This window comes from Grampus griseus (assembly GCF_964374135.1).
Source record: "Grampus griseus genome assembly, chromosome: 19".
Classification (NCBI taxonomy): Eukaryota; Metazoa; Chordata; class Mammalia; order Artiodactyla; family Delphinidae; genus Grampus; species Grampus griseus.
The window spans coordinates 9789165-9801027 of record NC_139013.1 but is presented as its reverse complement, the minus strand read 5'-3'; the positions used below and the strand labels follow the sequence as shown (position 1 = coordinate 9801027).

The 11863-nt window shown below is 55.3% G+C and overlaps 1 protein-coding gene across 1 annotated transcript; it reads right to left on the bottom strand.

Annotated features, from left to right (window-relative positions):
* Positions 1–2530: 2530 nt before the first annotated feature.
* On the bottom strand, positions 2531–11205 carry CKM (creatine kinase, M-type). The gene is made up of 8 exons (XM_082677456.1): positions 11068–11205; positions 9011–9229; positions 7956–8110; positions 7286–7418; positions 5270–5441; positions 4193–4316; positions 3588–3777; positions 2531–3067 (listed from the first exon to the last, which is right to left on the bottom strand). Exons 2-8 carry the CDS (start codon positions 9201–9203, stop codon positions 2889–2891), a joined length of 1146 nt encoding a protein of 381 aa, XP_082533582.1. The 5' UTR covers positions 9204–9229; positions 11068–11205; the 3' UTR covers positions 2531–2888.
* Positions 11206–11863: the final 658 nt, after the last annotated feature.

The window sequence follows — 11863 nt, the reverse complement described above, 5'->3', positions numbered from 1 at the left end:
AGAAGGGAAGTGGAAGCATGATAGACTTAAGCAGTAGAGGGCTGTCCGGTGCAGAAGGGTGGGGCTGCCTCACCTAGGGCCTTGTGGGCCAAAGGGAGCTGGGCTTTCATCCGAGGGCACTGGGGAGCCATGGAGGGTTGCATGCGGGGAAGAGGCTTAGTCAAACTGCCTCAGTTGCCCATTTAGAGCATAGTAGGGTCAACTGTTGTATTCTTCATGGAGCTGACAGGAAAGTCAAATGAGAAATGAAGGGTGGTAAAGATTAAAGAGTGGCCAGTGTTGAAAAATTCTGGGTCTGGGGCAGAACCAAAGTCCTGTTGTGAGTGAGGCCAGAATAGGACTCTGGGCGGAGAGAGAGAGGGAGGGAGGGAGGGAGGCAGGTACCATTTGTGGTAGGTAGGAGGGAGGCAGGTACCATCCTGTGAGCCCTGCCCCCCTCCCCAGTGAGGTCAAGTCTCCCGCCAGCCCCTCCCAAACATACCCACTCCTTCTCCCCATTCCATTGCTACCCCTGTTCTACAGTTGAGAGGGTAGAAAAATGAGGTGAGGGTAGAAAAATGAGGTGTGTGTAGGGGGAACCGACCCTGTCACGAAACCTCAATCCCGGAGGGCTTCCTTTGTGCCCAGCCCTATGCTGGGGACACAGTGGTGACCAAAACAGCCCCAGCCCTGCCCTCATGGAGCTCACAGCCCACTGGAGGAGACAGCCGTGTCCTCAGTGATCCAGAGTGAGCGGGGCTGGTATGGGGGAGTCCAGAGTCCGCAGGAGTGCAAAGGGGGAAACTACCCTAGCCAGGGAGGGCTTCCTGGGAGGGACAGCTTGGCTGTGACGGAGAGAACGATGAGCAGCTAACTAACCAGACACGGCGGGCTGTGGGTCATGTATTCTAGGCAGAGGGAACAGCAGGTACAATGGCTGGGAAGCAAGAAAATACAGGTCCTTCAGCAAATGACACATGACTTGAGTGAGTATAGAGTCACTGTGAGAGATGAGGCTGGAGGTGCCGGCAGGGCCTTGAAGGTTGTGGAGAGGCGCCTGGGCTTTGTGCCAAGGGTACTGGGGAGCCATGGCAAGGCTGTAAGGGAGAGGCGGGGGCAGGTTTGTGCTGTGAAGGGAGGGAAGGAATCAGGTCAGAAGAGTAGCGAGGAGGTCAGGACCGGACAGAAGGTGAGGAGAGAAGGGGTGGACCTCAGCCTTATGAGGGGAAATGGGCGGGACAGGCATGGTAGTTGCCGAGTGCCTGGCCTCTGGGTTTGGCTGGCTCAGGCCCTACTGGCTGGAGTGTGTGCGGTCCGTGTGGCCTCAGGGGTGGAGCTGGGATGAGTGATGGGATCGTCATTGGGGGATAGTATTGTAAAGGGCATCCCCATGTCTAACAGGCCCTGCGCGCCTTGACCTTTGGGGGCTCTTCTAACCTTTCTGTTTTGGTAATCTCTCTGGGAACTCTGACATCCCCGGCCCTCAGTTTCCCTTCTGGAAAACGGAGAGATTTCTTGATCTCTAAGGGCCCTTTACCTATGTGACAAGGTTTGAAAAAGTGCCTCCCCCCGGTCCCTGGGGGCTCTGTCTTCTTAACTCTGCCTCACCTTTTCTTCTGAGGCCTTCGTCTCTTTAGGGGCCCACGTGCTATGCCCCAGCAAATGGAGGCCTCAGCCTATGGGGTCAAGTAGAAGTGATTGACGTGGCCAACACCCAATACATGTTCAGATGTTTCTTGACTTCTATTACCTGCTTCTCCCACACGCGACCCCAAGGCCCCTTCCTGCTCTTTTCTGGGACCAAGCTCTCCAAAAGTCCTATCCTTAAAGACTTCACAGGTATGCTCTGACCCAAGCCCCAGTCTGGAGGAGGAAACAGCTTGGGCAGACATTAAGGTGGGAATTGCAGGGTGTAAGGAACAAAAGAGTATATAGGGGAATCATGGGAAAAGAACTAGAAGGGTGAGCCTTCAGCAAATGGTATGAATTTGTTTGGCCTTGAAGAATCGCACTTAATACGAGAGCGTTCTAGGCGACGTGGGGAGCCATGGCAGGTTCTGGAGCGAAGTAAGGAAAGTTGGAAACACTGGTAGCCGCTGTAGAGGGCTGAAGTCAGATCGCACAGAAGGAGGCCAGTGAAACGCATAATGAAGTAGACAGTGATGAGATGCATGGGGGGTCTCAAACCGGAGGCCGGGGAGCCAGATTCAAGTCTAAGACATTTTCTTTGCCTTCCGTTTCTCCCTCGCGAGGACCCTGTGTTTGAGATCTGAGCGTGAGTGATTGGGAGCCGAGGCTGGGAAGGGCCCAAGCTCGGCGGTGTGACCCTGGACCACACCTCTCCGGGTCTCAGATTCCCCATAGAGCTTTGTAATGTTTGGATCAGACTCTGTACCCTAACTTTGCCTCATTTTAGAGATGGGATAAAGCATGTCTAGCCCTAGGACATGCCTAGAGACGGCAAACCGCTTCGAGGTCACACAGTAGCCAATTACAAAAGTCTTTCCTCCTCCTCTTCCTCCTCCCCCCCCATAACTATCGCACACAACGCTAAGGCCACCATTGCTTTTATTGGTTGCTTTGAGCGGAGAAAAAGCATGAGCCGCAGGTGAGCCCCGGTGCTCTCCATTAGCAGAGTGCCTGATGGTGGGCGGAGCTCAGGGAAAAAGAGAGGAGAGCATAAGGGAGGTTATTCATTGGCCAGAACCCAGAGAATGGAGCCCATTGGTTGGAACTCTGGTTGGAACTGGAACTCGAAGGAGGGTGGATAGAGGCCCTGGTAGACTAAACCTTTATAGGCGGGACTCCGGGAGAAAGGGGCGGGACAAAGGATGAAGGGCGGGCCTCCGGTGGGTCGGGTCCTCCCTTTGGCTGGGGCTCCAGCAGTCGGCGGCGGTCGGGCAGTGCGCCTACTTCTGGGCGGGGATCATGTCGTCGATGGACTGGCCCTTTTCCAGCTTCTTCTCCATCTCCACCATGAGCTTCACACCATCCACCACCAGCTGCACCTGTTCCACCTCCGACGAGCCCAGCCTATCGGCGTTGGACACGTCGAACACTGAGCCCACGGCGGCCGTGTCCACGCCACCTGCGGGAATAGGAGGCCGGGGCTAAGGAGCGAGCAGAGATGCAGGAGCGGGGCCCGGGACGCAACCCCCGTGCCAACGGCGACTGCCGCATGTACTGAGTGAGTGCCTACTGTGTAAAGGTTAAGTGCACGCAGTTTCCTAAGCGTCTGTCTATTCACGGGCCCACATCTCCGGCTTTAGGTACCTCACCCCTCGACCATCCAGCACGGTGGGTAACAGAGTTGAGCTCTGGAGCCGGGCTGCCTGGGGTCGAATCCTGACCATCCTCCCCTTTACAGATTGGAAAGTGAGGTCCCTAGGCGGCCAGGGACATACGCAGTGTATATTAATTATATAACCATGATGGTATATTGACTCATCTGAGATAAGGCGTGCTGATGCCTATTTGCAGAGGAAGGAACCGAAGCTACAGGAGGGCAGCCCTTGCCGACCCCCAGAACCCGTGGGGATGCCCCACCTCCCCTTCAGCCGCCGCAAAGGGCCGGCCCCAGAAGCCGCAGGAGGGGATGTAGGCCGCACCTGTGCCCCGCTTCTGCAGGCGCAGACGAGTGAGGATTTCCTCGAATTTGGGATGCTTGCTCAGGTGCGCTAGTTTCACATGCACGCCTCCACGCAGCCCGGTGCCCAGGTTAGATGGGCAGGTGAGCACGTAGCCCAGGTGCTCGTTCCACATGAAGGGGTGGCCGGCTTTCTTGAAGATCTCCTCAATCTGAGGTGGGGGAGAGGACCCTGGATCAGCGCCGGCGGGCGCCCCCAAATACACCGACAACCCGGACAGGGTTCGGAGGGACAGGGTGTGAGAATGTCAGTAGGGGTAGGATTCCGAGGGGGCGGGTCTGGAAGACCTGGAGGCACGAGATTCTGAGGGGAGGGGCCCGACCGCACAGGTGGTGGCAGGATTCTGAGGGGGCTGGGCTTGAGGACGCCGGGAAGGCGGGTTCTTAGGGGCGGGGCTTGAACATAGGGGTGGGGCCGGTTTCTCAAAGGGCGGGGCCTTGGAAAGCGAGTGGGGTGGGTGCTGAGGGGCGTGGCTTGGGTATAGGGAGGAGCCGGGTTCCGAGGGGAGGGGCCCCGGAAGGCAGCTGGGGTGGTCACGTAGAGTCACGCGAGAGGCAGGCACCCACCTTCTGCAACCCCAAGCAGAAGCGGCGGAAAACCTGCTTCATGTTGCCCCCCTTCTCCATGGAGATGACTCGGAGGTGGTCCTCCTCGTTCACCCACACCAGGAAGCTCTTGTTGTCATTGTGCCTAGGTCGGGCGCAGCAAAAGGCTGAGGAATCAGCTCCGCGGGAACCCCATTCCCCTGCGTCTTGCAAACACATACCCACCGCTAGGGGGCAGCGGGCCTGAAGGGCAAGAGGTGGGAGCACCTCAAAGTCTGAGAAGCTAACACCTGTAGACTCTAATGTCACTGGACCTGTGGAATCTCGAATCCTGGGATCAGTGACTTTTAGGGTCTTAATTCTTTGGACAACATTATAGACTCTTAGAATCTCAGAATCTTTGAAAAACGGAAGCCAGGAATCAGAATTGATAGATCTTCCCATCACATTGTGGCATCTCAGAAAGAGTGTTAGAACTGTAAAACTCTAGGACCTGGAAATGTTTGAAACCACTGAATCACAGAATCGGAAATTAGTGGAATCTAAAAATATTTAAAATCTTGAAATCTTACAACCTACACTCTCCAAATCTTTTGAAACCTAGGTCCTCAAAACCTTTTAAAATCTTTGACCACCAGAATCAGGGATTCAAAGATTCATGGAAAGCCCAGCTAGCTAGCAACAACAGCTGGTAATAAAAATCATACTAATGGCCAATATGAGCACTTACTATATACCAGGCACTTTTTCCAATACTTTACATAAATTAACTCAATTAATCCTCACGAGAACCCCCAAAGCTATGAATTGTCATGATCTCCATATTATAGATGGGGAAACTGGGGCAGAGACATGTTAAATCGTGTGCCAAAGGTCACACAGCTAGTAAGTGGCAGCGCTGGGATTTGCATCCAGGGAGTCTGGTTCAAGTCTAAGTTTCAAGTTTCCCAAAATGTGACATGCAGACCACAGGGTGGGCAGGGGTGGAAGGCAAGATCATTCTGGATAATTACTGTTATGGTCTTGACTTTGGTGGAAAGTCATGGGAAGGCTGGAGGAGGCAGGGGAGAAGGGGGCCATAGGGCAGGGGCGCCTCACCAGATGCCACGGGCATCGGGCCAGTCTCGGGCCATGCCTGAAGCCAGCAGCAGCGGGGACACGGGCTTGTCAAATAGGAAGTGGTCGTCGATGAGCTGCTGTTGTTCCTTGTCTGTCATGTTCTTCAGAGGATAGTATTTCCCCTTGAACTCTCCCGTCAGGCTGTTGAGGGCTGAGGGGCCGCAGGAAGGCGTGGTCAGCAGCCTGCCCCACCTCAAGTGGGGCGCAGGCCCACACTGCTACCCCTAACGGGCCTGGACCTTGGCCCTCTGGAGGTGCTAAAGGCGCCTAAACACTGTGTCTAAACCCAAATTCATGACCCCTCCCCAAAACGTGCTCCTCCCCTGTCTGCCCTGGGAAAACCCACACCAAGTGCTCAAGACAAAAGACATGGATTCTCCCCTTCCCGCCACCAAGCCTCACATCCAGTTCACCTGCGAGCAGTAGTGTGCTGGCGCCTGCTCCTGCTGGCTGGCAGGACAGGGAGTCAGAGTCTCAGGAATCCGGGAGCCATCAGTAAACATTATTATAGTATAGTATTTATAGTATTTGTACATATTCATATGTATTCATAATACATAGTAAATATGTAGTATGTGTATAATAAATATATTTATATAATACATATACATATTTTTATATATTTTATACATTATTTGTATAATACACCACATAATATATTCTATATCCTATACTATATACTATATTATGTTGTTAAAAATAAATTATAAAAACTTACAGTTAAATAAATTATATTTAAAACATAGGGAATAAATACTCAGAACTATCACTTTCTAATGATTTTACTACACTTACTATTTTCTATGTTCTTGAAGTTATTCTCATCCACTGTAGCTGTATGTTGGAAATGCTACATAACGATGTGCTACTGCACGTTTCCTCCCATTGGCCAGCTCTGTATGATGTCACGTGATTAGCTTACAATTGGCCACAGAAGGAGAGTTTACACCAGAGAAATTGGTAGTTGCTGGCTGCAAATCAGGGCTTGGTTTTTTTCTTTGTTTGGGTTTTTTGTTTTTGTTTTTTCTTTGAGAGCCAATTGTTAAACATTTAGCAGAACAACACTGCCTGCCAGCCCTAATAGTTCTACCTCCCAAACATACCCACTCTTTCTCCCCATTCCATAGCTACCCCTCACCCCCCAACCCGGACAGGTGCAGTTTCCCCCTCTCAGCCTCTCTCCTACCTTTGCCCACTGTCTGCTCCTTGCACAGCAGCCAGAGGGACCCATATTAGTCTGAACCTGTCCCTCCTCTGCTCACCACCCTCCCATGCTTTCCTTCTCCCACAGGGTCAAAGCCATAGTCCTCCCAACAGCCCACGAGGCTCTGCACAACCTGGCCACCCACACCCCTCTGACCTCATCTCCTCCCCTCCTGCCGTCAGCCACTTGGCTCCAGGCACACTGGTCTCCTTGCTGTTCCTCCAGCACACCTTCCCACCCCAGGGCCTTTGCACTTGCTGTTCCACCTGCCTGGGATTCTTCCCAAGGTTGGCTTCTTCTTGGCAGTCAGGTCTCAACTCCTTTCTAACGTAGTTCCCGCCAGTCATTCTGTGCCACAACCTTTGTTTCTTGGCTTCATGGCATTTTGGAATTATCTTGTTCTTTTGTTGGTTTCTGTGTTTCCTCTTATCTCCCCACCAGGCTGACAGCTCTGTGAGAGCAGTGACCTTGTCCATCTTATTCATCACGGGAGCCCCAGCTCCCCACACAGAGCCAGAACAACCATATGTGTTTGCTTAATGGATGAGTGGATGGATGAATAGATGGACGAAGGTCAGGACCCTGGCGCAATTGGGTGTCAAGTCTTGACAGCACCCCCAGGCTTCCACCAGGGGTAATGCTTCCAGCTGTCAGTCACCAAGTACTCATGACTTCCCAAGTTCTTTCAGTGTTTTGGAAAATGGGGGCCCAGGGGAGTCCAGAGATCTGCCCACGGAGGAGCAGAGCCACAGCTGGGGGACCCCGGCAGTGTGTGGGGTGGGAGCTCTCACCTTCCACGGCGAGTTTCTCCACGGCCCGGCGCTCACCGCGGGAGCAGTGGGGGGGCAGCGAGAAGCCCTTGATGCTGCGGCCCGTGCGGACGCGGCTGCTGATCACGTAGTTGGGGTCCAGGTCGTCTCCACCCTAGAGAATGGATGGGGGGTCAGGGCGGGGCGGGCCATCCTGTGAGCCCTGCCCCCCTCCCCAGCGAGGTCAAGTCCCCCGCCAGGCCCTCCCAGCTCTCTCAGGCTCTCTGCTGCTGCTTTGGCTTCTCCCTCCCCACTGGCCTCCCTCCCTACCACCACCCCTTCTCTCTCTCTCCCCATTTTTCTCTCTCCATCTCTGTCTCTGTCTCTCCCTCTTCTACATGTCTGTTTTGTACCTGCCTCCCTCCCTCCCTCCCTCTCTCTCCCTCCCTCCCTCTCTCTCTCTCTCTCTCTCTCTCTCTCTCTCTCTCTCTCTGTCTCTCTCTCTCCCCCTCTCTCCACACCCACTGCCCTCAGCCCCATCTCCTTGCCTGACTTCGTGTCTCTCTGTCCCTCTCTCTTCCCATCTCCCTCTGTGTTTCTCTCCATCTCTGTTCGTCTCCCTGTCTCTCTGGGTGTCTCCCCCACCTCCTCCCTTCTCCTCATCCCTCTACCCTCTCTCTCCCGCCCCTCCCCTCCCCTGGGGGCAGCCGACCTTGAGGTTCTCGTGGTTGAGGTCGGTCTTGTGCTTGTCGGTGGGTTTGTAGCCCCCGTGCCGGTCCTGGATGATGGGGTCAAAGAGGTCCTTGAAAACCGTGTAGGACTCCTCGTCACCAGCCACACAGCCCACGGTCATGATGAAGGGGTGACCTGGGGGGGTCGGGGGGGAGGTCAGAGACGCTCATCCCCAGCAAGGAAGGCCTGGGCTCCTGGGTCCAGTGTAGACTGTGCACGTGCGCGTGCGCGTGCGCGTGCAAGGGAATTCACTCGACACCTCTGGGTCAGAACTGAGAAAGCTGAGGGTTGGTAGGAATGGGGAGGGAAGGCTGGGAAAGGTCAAGGTGGCATCTGGGGGGGGTGGGAGGAAGGCTGCGGGCAGAACAGAGGAGAAAGAGTCTGGGGGGCCAGTTACTAAAACTATTACCATGTCAGAGTCCCCAAATCATGGAATCTTCTCCTAAAAAATTTCAGAACCTTAGACTATCAGCCCCCACAGATAATAAGAGACTTGAAAGACCCTCTTATTTCCCAAGTGGGGAAACAGAGGCCTGGAGAGAAAGGGCCTCTCCCCTCAATCACACCATGAGTTGGGGGCTAAGGCTAGAAGCCGGGCTCCTGCCCAGTTCCACTCGCCCTGGAGGGGTGTCCTTGGAGAAGGAAGCGCAGGGCTTATGATACCGCCTGTCAGAGTCTGAGTGCAGACGTTGTGCCAGGCGCCACTCCATGTGTACTGATGCCTATGTTTTCCCAACGTGGGTGCCCATTTTGCAGGTGAGGAAACTGAGGCCTGGGAGGTGCATTAGCTTCCTCAGGGGAGTCCCACATTATACTCCTGCACATTTAGCGAGTGGTTTACCGCGAGCCGGACCCTGTCCCAAGCACCTCACCCATCTCAACTCCTCTGTTTTTCACAGCAGCCCCATGGGTATGGTCCCCATTTTACAGATGGGAAAACTGAGACCCAGGGAGGTGGGATGGAGGCCTGGCAGGCAGCCTCCAGAGCAGCCCCCGGCCTTCTGGTCCCTGTGATGCTCCACTGAGGAGGCTTACCTGGGTTGTCCACACCTGTCTGGATGACGTCGTCCAGAGTGAAGCCAGAGGGCGTCTCCTTGTCCCGCAGCTTCTTGTAGAGCTCGGGGTTCAGTACCTTGGCCATGTGGTTGTTATGTTTGCTGAGGTCTGGGTATTCCTCCTCAGACTTGAAGTTCAGCTTGTGTTTGTTGTGGGTGTTACTGAACGGCATGGTGGCGGCGTGGGGGACCTGGTGGGCTGGGCCGGAGGAGAAGATTAGCTCACATCCAGTAGAGACCAGCCAAAGAACAGAGCCGGGCTCTGGGGTCAGGCAGGCCTGAGGGTCAGTCCTGACTCCTGTGCTGTGTGACTTGGAGCCAGAGGGATCCCCTCTCTGAGCCCCTGCATCTCGACAGGATGTATCAAGAGTTTTGTGTTAGGATCTTAGCTCCACCGCATCCTGGCAGGTGACCTTAGACTAGTAACCTTGCTAGAGACTCAGTTTCTCCAGCTGGAAAATGGAGGGGGGAACCCCTCAAGCCAGAGTAGTCACCATGGCATGGGTAAGAGTGTAGGTTCTAGACTCAGACAGCCTGGCTTTGAATGCCAGCTCTGCCACTTACAACAAGCTGTGTGACCTTGGGTGAGTTGCTTAACCTCTCTGTGCCTGAAAGTACTCACCTGTAAAATGCGGGTATAATAGCATTCACCTCATGGAGGTGTTGGAAGGATGAAGTGAGTTAATTATGTAAAGCACTTGGAATAGTGCCTGGAACACAATAATCACTTTTTTGCTCAGCTATTATTATTGTTGTTGTTGTTATTTTAAACTGTGAGGAGCTGGTGAGAAGATGGAGGGTGTTGCTGGCAATGAGTGTGTGAGCAGAAAAGGGACATTCTCTCCATAAAACTTCTTGGGTGCTCAGTCGAGGGATGAGGGGCAGGGTGGGAGTGATGGCTGGGTGCCTGCCCCCACCTCTGTTTGCTGACACCTCTCCTGCAGGGCACAGTAGAAGAACAGCTCAGCCTCTGAGTTTGACAGAACCGGGTTCAATTCCCATCTATGCCATTTCCGGGCTGTGTGACCCCAGGCCAGTTACTCAGCCTCTCTGAGCCTCTGTCCTCTTGGAAGCGGGTAGGATGGTGGGAAGGAGACGGGGACCAGGGTGAGAGGAAGGCCGAGGCATCAGGCCAAGGGGGATGGAAACCCACGAAAGCCTTTGGAGTTGATGTCCAGGGCTGGGGATTTATTTTTAGAGTCTGGCAAGCTCCTCCTTCCCCACCGCCACCCCCCGCATGCCAGGGGCTCGGCTTGCACCAAGTCAGCAGGCCAGAAACAGGTGGGCCAGGGTGGCCAGGAGGATATGCATTCAGGCTGTGGGGCTCAAGGGCTTTCCACCCAGAAAGCCCCCTTCAGGGCATGTCCCCACCCCCATCCCTGCTAGGGACAGGCCAGGAGAAGGCACAGAAGCAAGGTTGGTGAGCCCAAGAGACACCAGCAGTCATAGCCCCAGAGCCCCGCACACACACGTCACCACGGACCCCCCAGATCACACCGTACACGGACCCACACTCGCACACATCCAAGCTCAGGGACACACCCAGGATACAGGTACTTATGCAGGAGCCACGGAAAGTTAGACACAAGGTCACACTGTGTGGAACGCTATAGGGACCCACGAGGTCACCAACGCGAAGACCCCACAGTCCCTGCCGTCGCAGAGGCCCTGACAGGTGACACACAGACACCTCCCACAGTTTATGGTACCCAGTTCTGGTGAAAAACCATCATGAACAAGGCCTGGCCCAAGCCCCTTGCAGGGGGTGACAGATGGCAGCTGTCAAGACTCCTTCCCATTCTGGAAACCCTCCCCAGGACCCTGTGCCACAGAGATCACAAGTTACACCGGGAGTCAGGGGCTCACAGGTGGAGGGGACTCTCTGACACAAGGTCCACCTTGCCACACACTGACCCGCCTGTGTGCAGGAGGACATGGGGGAGGACACGTAAGACCCCTTCCAGAGCCAGCTTGGACTCTGATTCCAGAGGAGGACCCCACTCTGGACCCCACCCCAAATCCCACCCCAGGCAGTACCTGGCTGGGATGTGCTGACAGGGGCTGTCTGTGTCCTGGAGGCAACACTGACCCGAAGGAAAGGCCCACAGCCCTGGCCTTATATAGGGGGGAGCCCGGGCTGTGCTATTGGCTGGGAGGGGCTGCCCCCCGGGACAGGGCTGGAAGGCAGCTGAGCCTCTCACCTCACCGCCCAGGCATCGTGCCCACCCGGAACCCAGGCATGCCTCGCGCCCATCCCCATGGCCTTGTATGGGCCGCCCCAGGGTCTGGGCCCAGACCCCCCCCAACCCCCGTCACCACCAAGCTGGTCCCCCGACCAAGTGCTGAGTCGGGCTGGCGGGGACAGCTGGCCCCCCGCCGGGGCCACGGGATAGTGTCAGGGAATGTCCCAGGAACGTAGAAGCCACCCTCCCCTGGCCCTCCGCTGGGCCACCAGCCTCTCCTCAGCCCCCAGCGGCCTTGACCCCAGCAAACAGCAGGTCCTGAGCCCTAGCCCTGGGGAAACCTTGCAATGGCCCCTGAAGGTCAGGTGTCTGGTTTTCCAGCAGAGGAAACAGAGATCCAGAGAGGCTGTGTGATTTGCCTGCTGTCACCCAGCTACAGGGAGTATCTGACCAAAGCCGAGGTGGGAACAGGGGTGACCTGAAGCCTGTGCTTGGATGTACTTTCCTCCTTGGGAGCGGGTGGGAGGGAAACTGAGGCTGGGCTGAGTTGGGGCGGTTCTAACTCAAAGCCAGGTTGGAGGCGGTGGTCACCTTTCCCACTCCAGGCCACCCGCCTGGTGACACTGGGAGATTTCCGCTGTGGAGGGGAC